The sequence below is a fragment of the Saimiri boliviensis genome, chromosome 6 (assembly GCF_048565385.1).
Source record: "Saimiri boliviensis isolate mSaiBol1 chromosome 6, mSaiBol1.pri, whole genome shotgun sequence".
Lineage (NCBI taxonomy): Eukaryota > Metazoa > Chordata > Mammalia > Primates > Cebidae > Saimiri > Saimiri boliviensis.
Genome location: NC_133454.1, coordinates 99,710,785 through 99,725,065, shown reverse-complemented (window position 1 = coordinate 99,725,065; position 14,281 = coordinate 99,710,785). Strand labels below are relative to the sequence as shown.

The following is a 14,281-nucleotide window of genomic DNA, read 5'->3' as shown; positions in this document are numbered from 1 at the left end:
CTCTCCAGCATCAGTTGTTTCCAGATTTTTTAATGATCGCCATTCTAACTGGTGTGAGATGGTATCTCAATGTGGTTTTGATTTGCATTTCTCTAATGAAGGTCACATAGTTAGAAAGTGCCAGAGAAAGACATGATGTCTTATGTCAATAGGTCACATAGTTAGAAAGTACCAGAGAAAACTATGATGTCTTGTGTCAACTCGTCCATAATATTTTGGGTATAAATTGTTATATTCCTTTTACTCCTCCATATGCTTACTTAATAGCAGTGTAGCCTCATGATCTTTGAGCTTCCCATCTCCTGTAGATTATCTATGAACCTTAGGTGTTAATTGCTGTTCAAAATGAAGATTCTCCAGCTGCCCCTTCCAGAATGAGTATGACCCCTAATGTCAGTTAGTTTGTCTGTTGGTGCTGCCAGTACTATTGGTGGTGCTGTCATTGCCATAGCTTCTTGCTGACCCACGTCACCATAACTGATCCATCATCTGACTGGCTCTACTGGTCCTTGCTTCAGGAAAGTCTTTCTGGCACCAGTTCCACCTCAGCCTTGCAAGTCAACATGGTCTTTGAAAGAGGATATGTTAGTCAGGGTTCTCCAGAGAAACAGGACCAAAAAAATGTGTGTATGCATGCGTGCGTGCGTGCATGCATGTGTGCGTGTGTGTGTGTAGTTATGCATTGCATAAGAATGTTTTGCTTAAGGATACACTACATTTGCAGTGGTACTCATGAGATTATAATGGAACTGAAAAATTTCTATCACCAAGTGACATAGCTATTGTAATGTTGTAGTGCAATGCATTACTTTTTCTATGTTTAGATACACAAATACTTACTATAGCATTAAAATTGCCCATGGTATTCTGCATGGTAACATGCTATACAGGTTTGTAGCCTAGGAGCAACCAGCTATACCATAGAGCCTAGATGTGTAGTATGCCATCTAGGTTTGTGTAAGTACACTGTATGATATTTGCCCAATGAAATTATGTAATAATGGATTTCTCAGAATGTATCCCCGTTGTTAAGCAATGCATGACTATCTATTTATCTGTCTGTCTATCTATCTGTCTGTCTGTCTATCTATTTATCTATCTATCTATCTATCTGTCTATCTATCTATCTATCTATACATACATATATGAAAGTGGAATTTCCATTCTTAACCAAACCAAACATAGCTCAGAGATTCTACTTGCAGGGTGAATTGGCCTCAGTGTTATTTTGTCATCACTTTCTTCTTGGACCAATACAGTGCTTCACTGCACTGGGCGCTGTTGTTGAATTCCCTACCTGTGAAAGAAGTTTCTAGAGACCTTTGGCTTGAAATGCACATACTTAGCCAAGTTCTTTCTTCTAAAGCATCCTTTCCGCTGCCCCCTTCTGGAAGCCAGAGTCACCTGCAGAAAAGCTCCTCCTTACTAGCTCTCCTCCCAAGATGTGGAAAGACCAGCTCCACCAAACTCCAGCAGATTCACGGGAGGCTTTCATGTTGGACATCTCTTACTCATCAGTCAACCAGTGGTGTCCTTACCTGCTTGCCAGAGACTTCAAATTCCATGGGTCCAAAACAAAATTCGTTCTCTTACCCTCCACCAATTTCTCTTCCACCTTGTTTTCTCCTTTTCCTTCTCTACTCATTCTTTAATCAATATGTATATATGAAGAGAGAGAGAGAGAGAGAGAGAGAGAGAGAGAGAGAGAGAGAGATTAATTGATTGATTTTTAAGAATTGGCTCCTGAGATTGCAGAGGCTAAGTGAATCCAAAATCTGATGGGGTAGGCTGCCAGGCTAGAGACTTAGGGAAGGGGTACAATTAAAGTTCAAAGACAATCTGCTGGAAGAATTCCGTCTTACCCAGGGGAAGTCAGTCTTTTTTCTATAAAAGCTTTAAACTGATTGGATGAGGCCCACCCACATTATGGAGGGTAAATTGCTTTACTCGGAGTCTACACATTTATATGTTAATCTCGTCAAAAAACCACCTTCACAGAACACCCAGAACAATGGTTGATCAAATAGCTGGTCACCGTGGCCCTGCCAAGTTGGCCCACAAGATTAACCATCATAGTGGCTAACACAATTCCTTCAGTATTGTGCTGAGAGTACCCTTCACTGGTTCCCCCAGATCACAGTTCACATTACCTAGCCTTTCAAATCCACTTCTCTCTCTCCTTTTCTCCCTCACTCCTGCTCCTCTCCTTCTCTCTTACAGAACCACATACACTCCACAGAGTCATTTTCTTCCAGGGTCTCACTGCCCCAGAATAGTTGTGCTGGGGTAAATTTGTCTGCTGCAGAGCAATTCTTGCTCATCTTTTTTATATTCTGGGAAATCCAGCAATTTAACTTAAAGGCCTTTTAGGACCAGATATAAAAAATGCAAAAAGGCCCCATGTATCACCCCTAGGTAAAGGAAAACCAGATAGCTGAGGTAGGAAATCCTACTCACTACTGGGAATGGAGCTAGTGAGGAGGAAATGCTTTCTGTTCTTGCTTAAAGAGTAAAACATTATTTTCATCAAGATAAAAACAGACTTTTTGGTGCCTTCTTTAAAAAGCAGCAAACAGTAAATCTTTGGTGAGTCCCATGGGTACATATGCAACCATGGAGATATGGGTTGGTACTTTCTCATTTCAAAAAGGAGGCTATTATTTAAGTATAGATAGGTAGAACCTAGACATCTTGATTTGCCTGAGACAGGCCCAGTTTGGATAATAAATTATTTGGCTAGGGTAGATAGAAAAAATTAACATTGAAAATTTGTCAAAACTATACTTTAATCCCGTAAGGGATCCTTTCTCCTGTGATTATATGTTGCTGTTGTGGATAAATGTGTTTCTGGCATCGGAAGTACACGATTTCCAATATTTCTTTAACAAATGTTTATTGCATAGCTACTATGTACTAGGCACTGAATTAAGCACTGTGAATGCAAAGTGAACAGGATAGACTAGTCTCAGTTCTCATAAATTTTTTTAAACTATAATTTTATTGGAGAGTTACTTCAGGTATCACTAGCATATATTGGATGAGGCAAGGAAACTGTTCGATGTATATATTTATTTCCATAGTATCTTACTCTGGGCTGCTATAACAAAATACCTCAGACTGAATAACATACAAACAATAGAAATTTATTCCTCAGAGTTCTGGAAGCTGAGATGTCTAAAATCAAGGCACTAGCAGTGTCTGGCGAGTATCTACTTCCTTATTGATAATGTGCCCTTGCATTTTAAAAAGAGTCCAGCTTTATGACTTAGTTACCTTCCTGAAGGCCCTGCCTCATAATAATATCACATTGGGGATTAAGTTTCGACATAGAAATATGGTGGCAGTTGGGGGCAGTGAGGGCACAAACATTCTGGCCATAGTACATAGAAAAATTCATTCTTAATTTCAAGCAACCAACTTTGTTCACTGAAAAGTATTAAGTGCCTAGAACAATATCAGATATATTGTAGGTGCTCAATGAATAACGTGTGAATGAATGAAAGCATTTATTTCAGAACAACAGTAAAAAAGTAAATGTAATTTTTTTTACCCTAAAAGTAAAATATTTTCCTTAGGCCTGGCATGTCATCTTAATTTTTGACTCCTCTTTATTGTCTTAGTGGGATACTTCAGAGATGAGATTTTGTAGCCATTTTAATCAGCATTGTGAGTCCGTGATTACACTCTAGAAAGGTCAGGGACCTCCAAACCCCAAGTACTGATCCCCTACTCTTTGCTCTGTGGAAAAATTGTTTTCCATGAAACTGGTTCCTTAGTGCTAAAAAGGTTGGGGACTGCTGCTATAAATAACATTCTTTGACACGATTTCTTATGGGCATATTGTTTTGGTCATAAAGTTTAGATTGTCTGTGTTACTCAATATTTCTAGATTGCAAATAAGAAAATCCCAACTCAAACTAGCTTAAACAAAGCAAGGAAATTGTTGACTTATGTACATAAGAAACTAAAGAGGTGGTTGTTTTTAATAGCCAGTTTCAGGGATTCAAATATTGTCATCAGGAATCTCACTTTCTATCTCTCTCCATTTCTTATGTCTGTTTTCATCTCTTTTGGCTTTATCTCAATGGTGGAGGTTTACATTTTTCTGAAAGTTAGCAATCCAGGAGAATAGACCCCTGCTTGCTTTTTTCATCAGGACTCTGATTTACCAATCTCTGTGTGTGGGAGAATAGGGAATTTTGATTGGCCAGCCTTGTAGACATTCATTTCCATGTCTGAAGGCAAGGCCACATAATTGACAGACAGAATCAGGAGGAAGGTAAGTTCCAAAAAAGAGGAATGAAGGACAGACCAAAAAAAAATTGTGGTGTGCTTTTTCAGTAATTCTACTTGTAATTTATGTAAGCAGTTTTCCAGTAAATAGCAAACATTAACAGTATTATACCAATTATAGACTTAGATTCATATATTTTTCTTTCTTTAGGCTCTTGTCTGTTAATTTCTAAGGGAATTTCACATTTAATAATTGCTATATGGTCTAGAATAACATGATGACAAGTAAGTTGTGATTAATGCCCAGCCTCTATTTGTAATCTATGTAGGATTTTACATTTAAAATTAAATAACATTCTTTATCATTTTTAGCTGAAAATGGCAAAAATAGAAGCAGAAGATCACAGAGAAGCACTCTCAGTCTTCTTTATCTCCCTGAACTAAAACAATGGAAGTATTACAGCGAAGTAGCCCTGAAGGCACCTTGGATGAGAATACTAGAAACCCAATTTACAAATATATTTTCAATGATTTACCAAGGTAAGAACCTTATTTCAGCAGCTTAAACTGAATACTGAAGGGGATCAAAGTGTTTAGAGAAAGTAGTTTAGATGTTCAATCAGTCTTGGCTGGGTGAGGTGGGTCCTGCCTGTAATCCCATCACTTTGGGAATGCCAAGGAAGGTGGATCACTTGAGGTCAGGAGTTGGAGATCAGCTTGGCCAACGATGGTGAACCCCCGTCTCTACTAAAAATACAAAAAAATTAGCTGGCCATAGTGATGGGTACCTGTAATCCCAGCTACTCAGGAGACTGAGGCAGGAGAAATGGTTGAATACAGGAAGGCAGAGGTTGCAGTGAGCTGAGATTATGCTACTTGGCTGTAGCCTGGGTGACAGAGTGAGACTCTGTCTCAGAAAGTTCAAGTAGAGGTGACATAAATAAGTAATTTTGAGATGTGTTGAGTCATGGAGGTTGTTGCTTAGGGTACAGCTCTTCCATTTTTTCTCCTTTTTCGGAAGAAAAAAATATAGATGATGCAATAAACATAAATTATCTCTGGGATCTGACTTGAACAGGTAGCATAATGATGATAAGGATAATGGCAGGTAGTACTTGTTAAGTGCCAGTCACCATGCTGAGCACTTAACCTGCGTTATATCAATTTTGCTCTCAAAACAGCACTAGCAGGAATATAAAACAGATGGTAGTCTAAATATCTTCATTTTACCAAGAGGAAGAAAAGGCAGAGAGAGGTTTATTAACTTGACTAAGCTCACACAGCTATTAAGTAAAGAAAGTATGGTATGAACTCAAGTGGATCTAACACTACAGCATTTATCAGAAATATAAAGCAGAGGAGACAGGGATATTATTTCTGTACTTTTACTCTGTTAGAAAGTGAAAGAACTGTCTAGATACAGTGGCTCACACCTATAATCCCAGCACTTTGGGAGGCTAAAGTGGGCAGATCACAAGGTCAGGAGTTTGAGACCTGCCTGGCCAATATGGTGAAACCCCATCTTTACTAAAAATACAAAAAAATTAGCTGGGTGTGGTGGCACGTACCTGTAGTCCCAGCTACTTGGGAGGCTGAGATAGAAGAATTACTTGAACTCAGAAGGCAGAGGTTGCAGTGAGCTGAGATCACACCAGTGCACTCCAGCTTTCGGGCAACAGAGTGAGACACTGTCTCAAAAACAAAAAAAGTGAAAGTACTAAAAGGTATTTTTTATACATTGATAAACTATTGACTGGCTAAGTGTGATGCCATAGTCTTTATGTTAAATAGAAAACAGACTGTAAGAAAATCAACAAATTATTCATAAATTAAGGATTATGTTAATCTCCTTATAGAAATGCTAGATTATACTTCTTTCCTAGACCACTTTGAGTGTTTATTTTTGTGTGTGTGTCACTAGGTTAAGATGAAAGTGAAACTTTGACTTTCAGCTCATCTTTGTTTTGCCTTATTCCTCTCAGCTATAAGTGCATATTAGCAGTGTCTGAGATCCTTTATACAGTGTAGCTTTTTTAAAAAATGAATTCCCTGTGTGTTATATTGTAGGTACACAAGTCACTCATTAGACTTATTAGAAAAAAAATTTCTAAATAGGATTAAATGTTCCTTTATACAAATGCCAATTATAATGTAATGTGTTCTTGCACGTATATTTTTTGCCTTTAGTTTTTTTTTTCCAATTTTCTACTTCAAAATGGTAATACATTCACTTTTTATTCTAACTATTTTTGTGCATTTTTGGCTACTCAATTTTTTTTCTGGTAAAGCTAAATATATTTTCATTTATTCAATCTGTTCCTGCTTTTTTCTTATTTGCTTTCTTTGTTAGTCTGGTTAATACTGGCTTTATTTGTCCTCTTCATCATATGTTAGTCTTTCTTCCCATGTGGCACTTTCTACTGCCTGTTTTTTATAGTTTTTGTTTCAATGTGCTTCTTTTGTTTCTTTGTTTGAATCCTAACTTCTTTTCTATCAGTATTACCTGTTACCATCAACTTTGATTATGATAAACCATGAAAATGAAGTAACCCTCTTCTTGGCCATCGAATGGAAAGCTGTAGACAGTGCTCAGAGGTCTTTTACCTTCATGAAAAAGAAAATGATGAGTTTCAACCTGAAAGGGGTCAAGTTCATAAAGGCTAATGGTAATCTAAGAGCTATTGGTATTAATATGATTATCAGAGAGAGGCAATTTTCTCTTTGAGTAAATATATTTTCCCCCTGATTGAGGTTAAAACTTCTTTTGTCTCTTTCTTGTTTTCCTTGCCACCTTTCTTCTACCATCTTTATGGTCTTTTTATGAGAAACGATTATTAAAGTCAATTTATTTTTCCTACTTATATCACAGAGATTGTGCTTTTCTTCATTAATTAATACATTGTACTTTTTACAAAATATGCCTACACATATATATGTGTATATATATTAAATCCATTCAAAGTAGCCATACAGTGACCACTTTATTTTCTTGTTATTATCTGATGCTGTTAGTTTACTTTTATTATATTTACCTTATCCAGTCTTTTCCCCTCTGTTCATGTGTTTCCTCTGCGGTCACTCCATGCTGCATTTGCTTGTAACAGAGTGACAACCTCTGTGCCAGGACATGCCTCTTCACAAGAAAATCAGCAACAACATTATAAATGTTTTCAGCTTATTATACCAAAGGTTTCATCTTCACATTTTATGATTCACCAATTGGAGGTCATGTGACTGAAAAAAGTGTAGCCTCATTTCTGTGGCTACTTCCAGGAAAGTAGTACAATAGTAAATTTGTCTTGCCCAGCTGTAGTCTGATGTATTCCCAGGTGACCCAGAATAGGGCAATAGCCTTGGAGACATGGATAACAGAATCAGTTATTTATTAGTAACAGATATCCAAGCACAATTTCACCATATTCATATCCAGCACTCCATGTGCTGAAGTGGAAGATCTCCAAATTACAATTGCATTTTTACATGAGGAGAATGTTGTAAACAATGAATATATTTTTTCCATCTCACATGTAAAATATATTGTTTTAATGATTTTCAGCCAATGATCATCTAAGGAATGTGATTTAATGATTTTTATAGTGGAAAGTTAGAGTATTTTTTATCCTGCTGGCAACCCAGCACATTACCAACTCTTACAATTCCCTGAGGAGGAAAATTACTTTTAGTAAATTAAATGAGAACTGAAATTGGTTTTTAAAAAGCAAATGCTAACCAGTTTTTTGTTGCACGTAATCTAGGCTACTTTGTCACAGACAAATTTTGCTTTTGAGGATACTAACAACCACCTAATGTATTCAGTCACTTTTTAATGTCATTTATCTTGGGTACCTTTTGCTTCGAATGAATCTTAGATCCTTTTTGAAAGGTAAACATGTAGATATATTGCCTTTTCTATGGACAGTTTAAGTTTAGCAACTTCATCATTCCAAAAATGAACTGTTGCTTCCCACCATGGAACAGGTGGCAGAAGGGAGTGAGAAGGAAACAGCAGCAGGGAATGAAGCATGGTAACACCTTTACTGTTTTAGATGCCTGCTACCCCACAAATTATACTTTATTCAGTTCAAAATTTTTTCCAGATTTTTTTCCTTCAAGTCTTTAAAAATCTCTGCAGATCTACACATAAATATAATATTTTATTTATAAAATATTAAAAAACTAGATCATTGTTTCTTTCTGAAAATTTAACTTTCTTCTGGAAAAGTTGTATATAATATTTATAACCCCCCCCCATTTTAAATTTTACATGTGCCTTATTTTTATTTCTGTATACTTCTACACAAGCAAAAAAAAAAAAAACCCCACTTTTTCCTTTTGGGTGAAATAATTTATACCCTCAGTGCTATGCTGAGATGTGTCTTTACAAATCTTGGAAATTGTTCTTTAGAAGTTTTTCTTCTGCAAAAGTAAGTAAGTTTAACTTAATAAACATTTGTTGAATATCTTCTAGGTAGTATATATGTAGTCTGAACATAACATTTTGGTTATTATTCAATCATTGAGTTGCACATGAAAATTTGTTATGTGTTGTAATAATGTATCCTGAAAATAAAATACCCTGAAATTGCTCTGCAATTGGAAAACCCTTATAAATATTTTTAGGCCAAATTAGAATTACGCTTTCTTCTGGAATTGGAAATAAAACCTGCGGGGAATTTCTTACTATTATTATTAATTTTCTATGATGTTTAAATTATATTTTATCAGAGAATCTAGCAATTAGAGAAAGTTATTTGTATCTTTGGAAGTTTAGGCAAGTTGGGGAAAGGGCAAGATGAAGTTTTATAAAATCTTTGTGCATTTTGTACTCAAGAGATTTTATAAAAGCTTACATTCACCAAACCTAAGTGGGGTTATTTCTTTTATTGGTTGCTTTCCAGTATTTTAAACTGATGATTCATTATTCAACATACTTATGGCCATTCTCCTTTATGTTTATATTTTATTTGTATATATTTCAATTAGAGAGCTTAATTACCATTAAAATGGTACTATAATAAAGATAAGTTTTACAAATGATAATATTAAATAAAACTCTTTAGGAAGGTTTAAATGCCATAAAAATATAAGGCAAGAAATATATGCTTGTCAAATATACAGTATAAATAAATAATTTAGAAGAAAATGGTTGACTACATTTAACAAAGAGACTACCAAATAATGAAGGGCTAAAGAGTGGTTGTTAGATTTGATGTACTGCATTTCATATTGTAAGTAATTGCTATCTATAAAAATTCTATGGCTTCTGTATAAGAAAAAGAGACATTTTGACAGGTAACACTGGTATGAAATGACAGCAAGTACAAATTTCTGGCAACTGTCATTTCATTATCCTGCTGTTGAATTCATATCCAAATTGTGTGATAACTTAGACCTGCATGTTTGTTTTTGAGCCACAGTCTGTCAAAGTAGCCACATTTCCTGCTTAAGAATAGAATTATTAGCCACATGCAAATTTATGCCATAGAAATCTAAACTTAGCAAGGATGTTTTGTGTTTCAACAAGAGGGAAAGTAAAAATTCCGTGTCATTTTATGCTTATGCTGAAATTTCTGGTGAAATATTTCTGATTAAAATAGAATTTTTAGAAAATAGCAGATAGTTTATATTTTATGTTATTATGAAGTTAATTCAATATTAGTAAAGGTGTTCAATAAAGCTAAAAGCAAAAGTAATTCAGATTATTGATTATATTACATGTCCATTATATTTAGTGCAGTAGTGGAAAGTTGATCGTGTAAGTTAGGCCACTATCAGTGAAAAGTAACAAAATTCAACTGAAAGTGACTTTAAAAATGAGGAACATTCATTATCTCACATAAGAAGAATTCAGAGACAGAGCAGTTTTAGGGTTAAATTCAGCAGTTCAGCAGTGTTATCAAAAAGTCTGGCTCATTGTGTCTTTCCCTCTGCCATCCTCAGAATATTGGCTAGATCCTTTGGCTTGACCCCTCCTGCTTGCAAGATGGCTCATCACATGTTCACTCTACAATGTCCGAGTAAAGAAGATAGATGTTTGATCACGTATATCTCTTTTTCATTAGGGCAAAAAACCTTTCTCTAAAAGACTTCTCATGTCTCATTGGCCAAAATTAGATCACAAGCTGATTACTTAACCTGCCAAGGTAAAGGAAAATGAAATTACCATCATTGGCTTTAGACCATTGAAGATATACTTGGTGGAGCTGATAGGATTACTCATAGGATACTTTCCATGGGCATGTAAGGAAGATGAATTCTTAAAAATAACTGATACTTTATCTAAGAAGAAATGGGGGAAATGACTTACATAAATAATCAACATTACCTGACATAACTCTTGGCTTCAGCTTTCTTATATTTTATTTCTTAAATAGTGTTTGTTTCTTTTCAGGGGCATTTTTGATACATTTTTGCATAATGTCATAATTACCAAAGAATAATTCTTGTGTATCGACCACTGGTTGAGTTCCTGTGGAAATGTAGCAGATGTAAAACAAGGATCTTACTCTTGCAGAGTGGGATCTGAAATCATCTGATACCACATAACAGATAACAAAGCAAACATGACAATATGCAAAACAGGACATCGGTTTATTCACAGGGCCTGGGGAAATGATTTGGAATAAGGAATAACTAGGATCTGGTGGGATTAACTTCTCTCATGTGTCTTGTCATCCTGAACAGTTTTGGTGAGGCCTTTTCTATGACCCTAACTCTTGGAATTTTTTCCTTCAGTAACCATGGCTTTTCCTTTGCAGTTAATCATGATCAGTAATTATAAATTTATATGTGAAACTATTTAGTAGTTCTTTCACCTGACAGTTAATGTTATTGTGAAAGTGATTCTAGAAAATTGAGTTTTAAATTGAGATTAACATTTATTAAATATTTACTTCTTGAAAGGAATACAGTAATAGGTACAGATTAGCTGAGTGAACACTATTGGTAAAAAGGTATGCAGATAAGAACTGTGGAAGGCAATGCGGTGCAGTTATACCTGAGAGATAATACAGGGAAGTAATGAGCAGCACCACTGGTAAAAATTGTTGAATGTGAGACCAAGAAGTATGATTTTACTAGGAGTTTTCTTCAAATTCCTATAAAAAGTCACTAAGGTTTACTAATGACATTAAAAAGAGGCAATGACGAGAAAATTGTTCTTGTCTAATCTGTAGTCATCTCCTTAATTCTTATGGTCTAACTTACCTTTTTTTTCCTGTACGCCTTCCTAATAATATTTTCTTATATTTTTAGGCCTTAAAGATTACTTAGTTGTTGCTTTATGAAGCAAAAATTTGTAAACTAGATTTAATGAAAATTTCAGAGAGTAAGTGTAATTACATGCTACCCTGAAATATCAAGGGGGTTGTGAATCCCACGATGTTTAAGATCTGTAGGAACTGTAAATATAATGTAATATCACCATCAGGTTAGGTTTCATTATATGGCTAAAGAGAAAAGATTTTTGCAGATGTTGTTAAGCCACATAATCAGTTATCTTTAAGTTAATTAAAAGTGAGATTATTCTGGATGTGCCTGACCTAATCAGATGAACTCTTAAATGATAGAGATTATAGAGAACTTAGAAAGCTAAGCTATTGCTGGCCTCAAAAAAATATGATAGTTAGTATGAGTTCTATAGCTGTTTAAGAACTGAATTCTGGCAACAACCTGAATGAGCTTGGAAGAGGACCCTGAGCATCAGCTGAGACTGCAGCCCCAGCTGATTCCTTGATTTCAGCTCTGTGATATCCTGAACAGAGGATCCAGCTAAGCTTTCCTCAGACTCTGGACCTACAGAAATAGTGTGGTAATAAACAGATGTTATTTTAAGCCACTAAGTTTGTGGTAGTTTGTTGTACATTAACAGAAAACTAATAATGGATGGAGAAGTAAGTGGTAGGTAGATAGGTAGATATATAAATAGATTTTTAAAGGAAGTATACTTATGAAGTAATATGATTAATGTTCTTGTATTAATCCAATTCAGTGGAATTTAAACTTCAGGCTTAAAAAGAATGTTTCTATATCATGGCAAAAGCTTAAATAATACAATGATAAACTGAAATATTTGACAGAAATTAAGAGCTAGCATTTTATATGATAGGAAATAACCGATGAGATATAGTAATTCCAGCTATCAGACATTCCAGGGCAGGTGTGGATGCACAGGGAAGAGACACATTCCTTCATATGGGGTTGGCATAGAAATCGTACTGAAGAAGGAGTTACTTTGTCTGTTTATATGTGAGTTATTTACAGGTGTAATGGAAAATTTGCAGTCTCCATACGCACTTCCAGGACAAGATGATCAGACTGACAAAGAAATATTTAAAAGAAAAATTATGTTATACAACTAGCCCAGGTTCCAGAATATTATAGAAAATCTCGTGCCGGGCGCGGTGGCTCAAGCCTGTAATCCCAGCACTTTGGGAGGCCGAGGCGGGTGGATCACGAGGTCAAGAGATCGAGACCATCCTGGTCAACATAGTGAAACCCTGTCTCTACTAAAAATCTAAAAAATTAGCTGGGCATGGTGGTGTGTGCCTGTAATCCCAGCTACTCAGGAGGCTGAGGCAGGAGAATTGCCTGAACCCAGGAGGCGGAGGTTGCGGTGAGCCGAGATTGCGCCATTGCACTCCAGCCTGGTTACCAAGAGCGAAACTCCGTCTCAAAAAAAAAAAAAAAGAAAATCTCAATAGTAGGTGAGGAGAAGGTGAGGGGTTTTTCTTTTTTGTTTTTGGACAAAAGACCATTTTCTTTTTTTTTTTTAATTGCATTTTAGGTTTGGGGGTACATGTGAAGAACATGCAAGATTTTTGCATAGGTACCCACATGGCAGTGTGATTTGCTGCCTTCCTCCCTCTCACCTATATCTGGCATTTCTCCCATGCTATCTCTCCCCAACTCCCCACCCCACGCTGACCCTCCCCTTTTACTCCCCAACAGACCTCAGTGTGTGATGCTCCCCTCCCTGTGTCCATGTGTTCTCATTGTTCAACACCCACCTATGAGTGAGAACATGCGGTGTTTGATTTTCTGTTACTTGTGTCAGTTTGCTGAGAATGATGGTTTCCAGGTTCATCCATATCCCTACAAAGGACACGAACTCATCGTTTTTGATGGCTGCATAATATTTCATGGTGTATATGTGCCACATTTTCCCTGTCCAGTCTATCGTCAATGGGTGTTTGGGTTGGTTCCAGGTCAAAAGGCCATTTTCTGTAACAATTAGTTTAGGAATCCACATGGAAAGGAACTATACCTGTTCATGGAGACTACATAATGGGCCAATAAATGAAAGTGATCCCAGCACTAAATTAAGTTGAGTATCAGTTGAAAAAGACAGAATTCAGCAAAACAATCATACAACCTACTGAATTTTAGAAAAGATAGCTGTATAGATCTTAATGTAGATTTTAAAAATGTAGATCTTAAAAGAAATTATAATGTAAATGGTATATAATTAATTGTTCTTAAGAAGCACGGGAAGGACAGGATGCAAAACCTCAAGCTCAAGCGAGGAAGATTTTGGAGCTGGGTTCCCTGCATAAAGCCAGGACCCCTGAAAGACAGATACATCTATTCATGAAAATTGGAATAAAGGTATTGTTCATCAGCCCTAGGAAGCAATAATAAACAGATATAATGTGTTCTAAGGCTTGTGCATTATCTAGAAAATAATAAGTAATTATGTTAAACTTTAATAGGACAAGTATTCATATTGTAATGGGTAGTGTAACCAGTAAAAAATAAAGTTAAATGTATAATGTACAACCTAATAGAGGGGGAAATGAAATAATGGAAAATTATTTTTTAGTCTAAACGAAGATAAGAAAGAAGTGAAAAGGAACATAGAACAGATAGGTAAAACAGAAAACAAATAGCAAATGTATTAGGGTTCTCCAGAAAAACAGAATCAATAGGTTATAATACTTTATTTTATTTTGAAATTTATACTTTAAAAAATTTATTTGATTTTAAGATTTATTGTAATTTTTTTTAGAGATGAGGTCTCGCTATTTTACCCAGGCTGATCTCAAACTCC

General features: G+C 35.7%; 1 protein-coding gene across 1 annotated transcript in view; it reads left to right on the top strand.

The window, feature by feature from the left end:
- The first annotated feature begins 4,611 nt into the window (after positions 1-4,611).
- DCDC1 (doublecortin domain containing 1) overlaps positions 4,612-14,281 on the top strand; it is a 490,018-nt gene continuing 480,348 nt past the window's right edge. Inside the window, 2 exon segments of the mRNA XM_010332310.2 lie at positions 4,612-4,646; positions 4,648-4,773. Of these exon segments, the coding sequence (XP_010330612.2) occupies positions 4,612-4,646; positions 4,648-4,773 (161 nt within the window).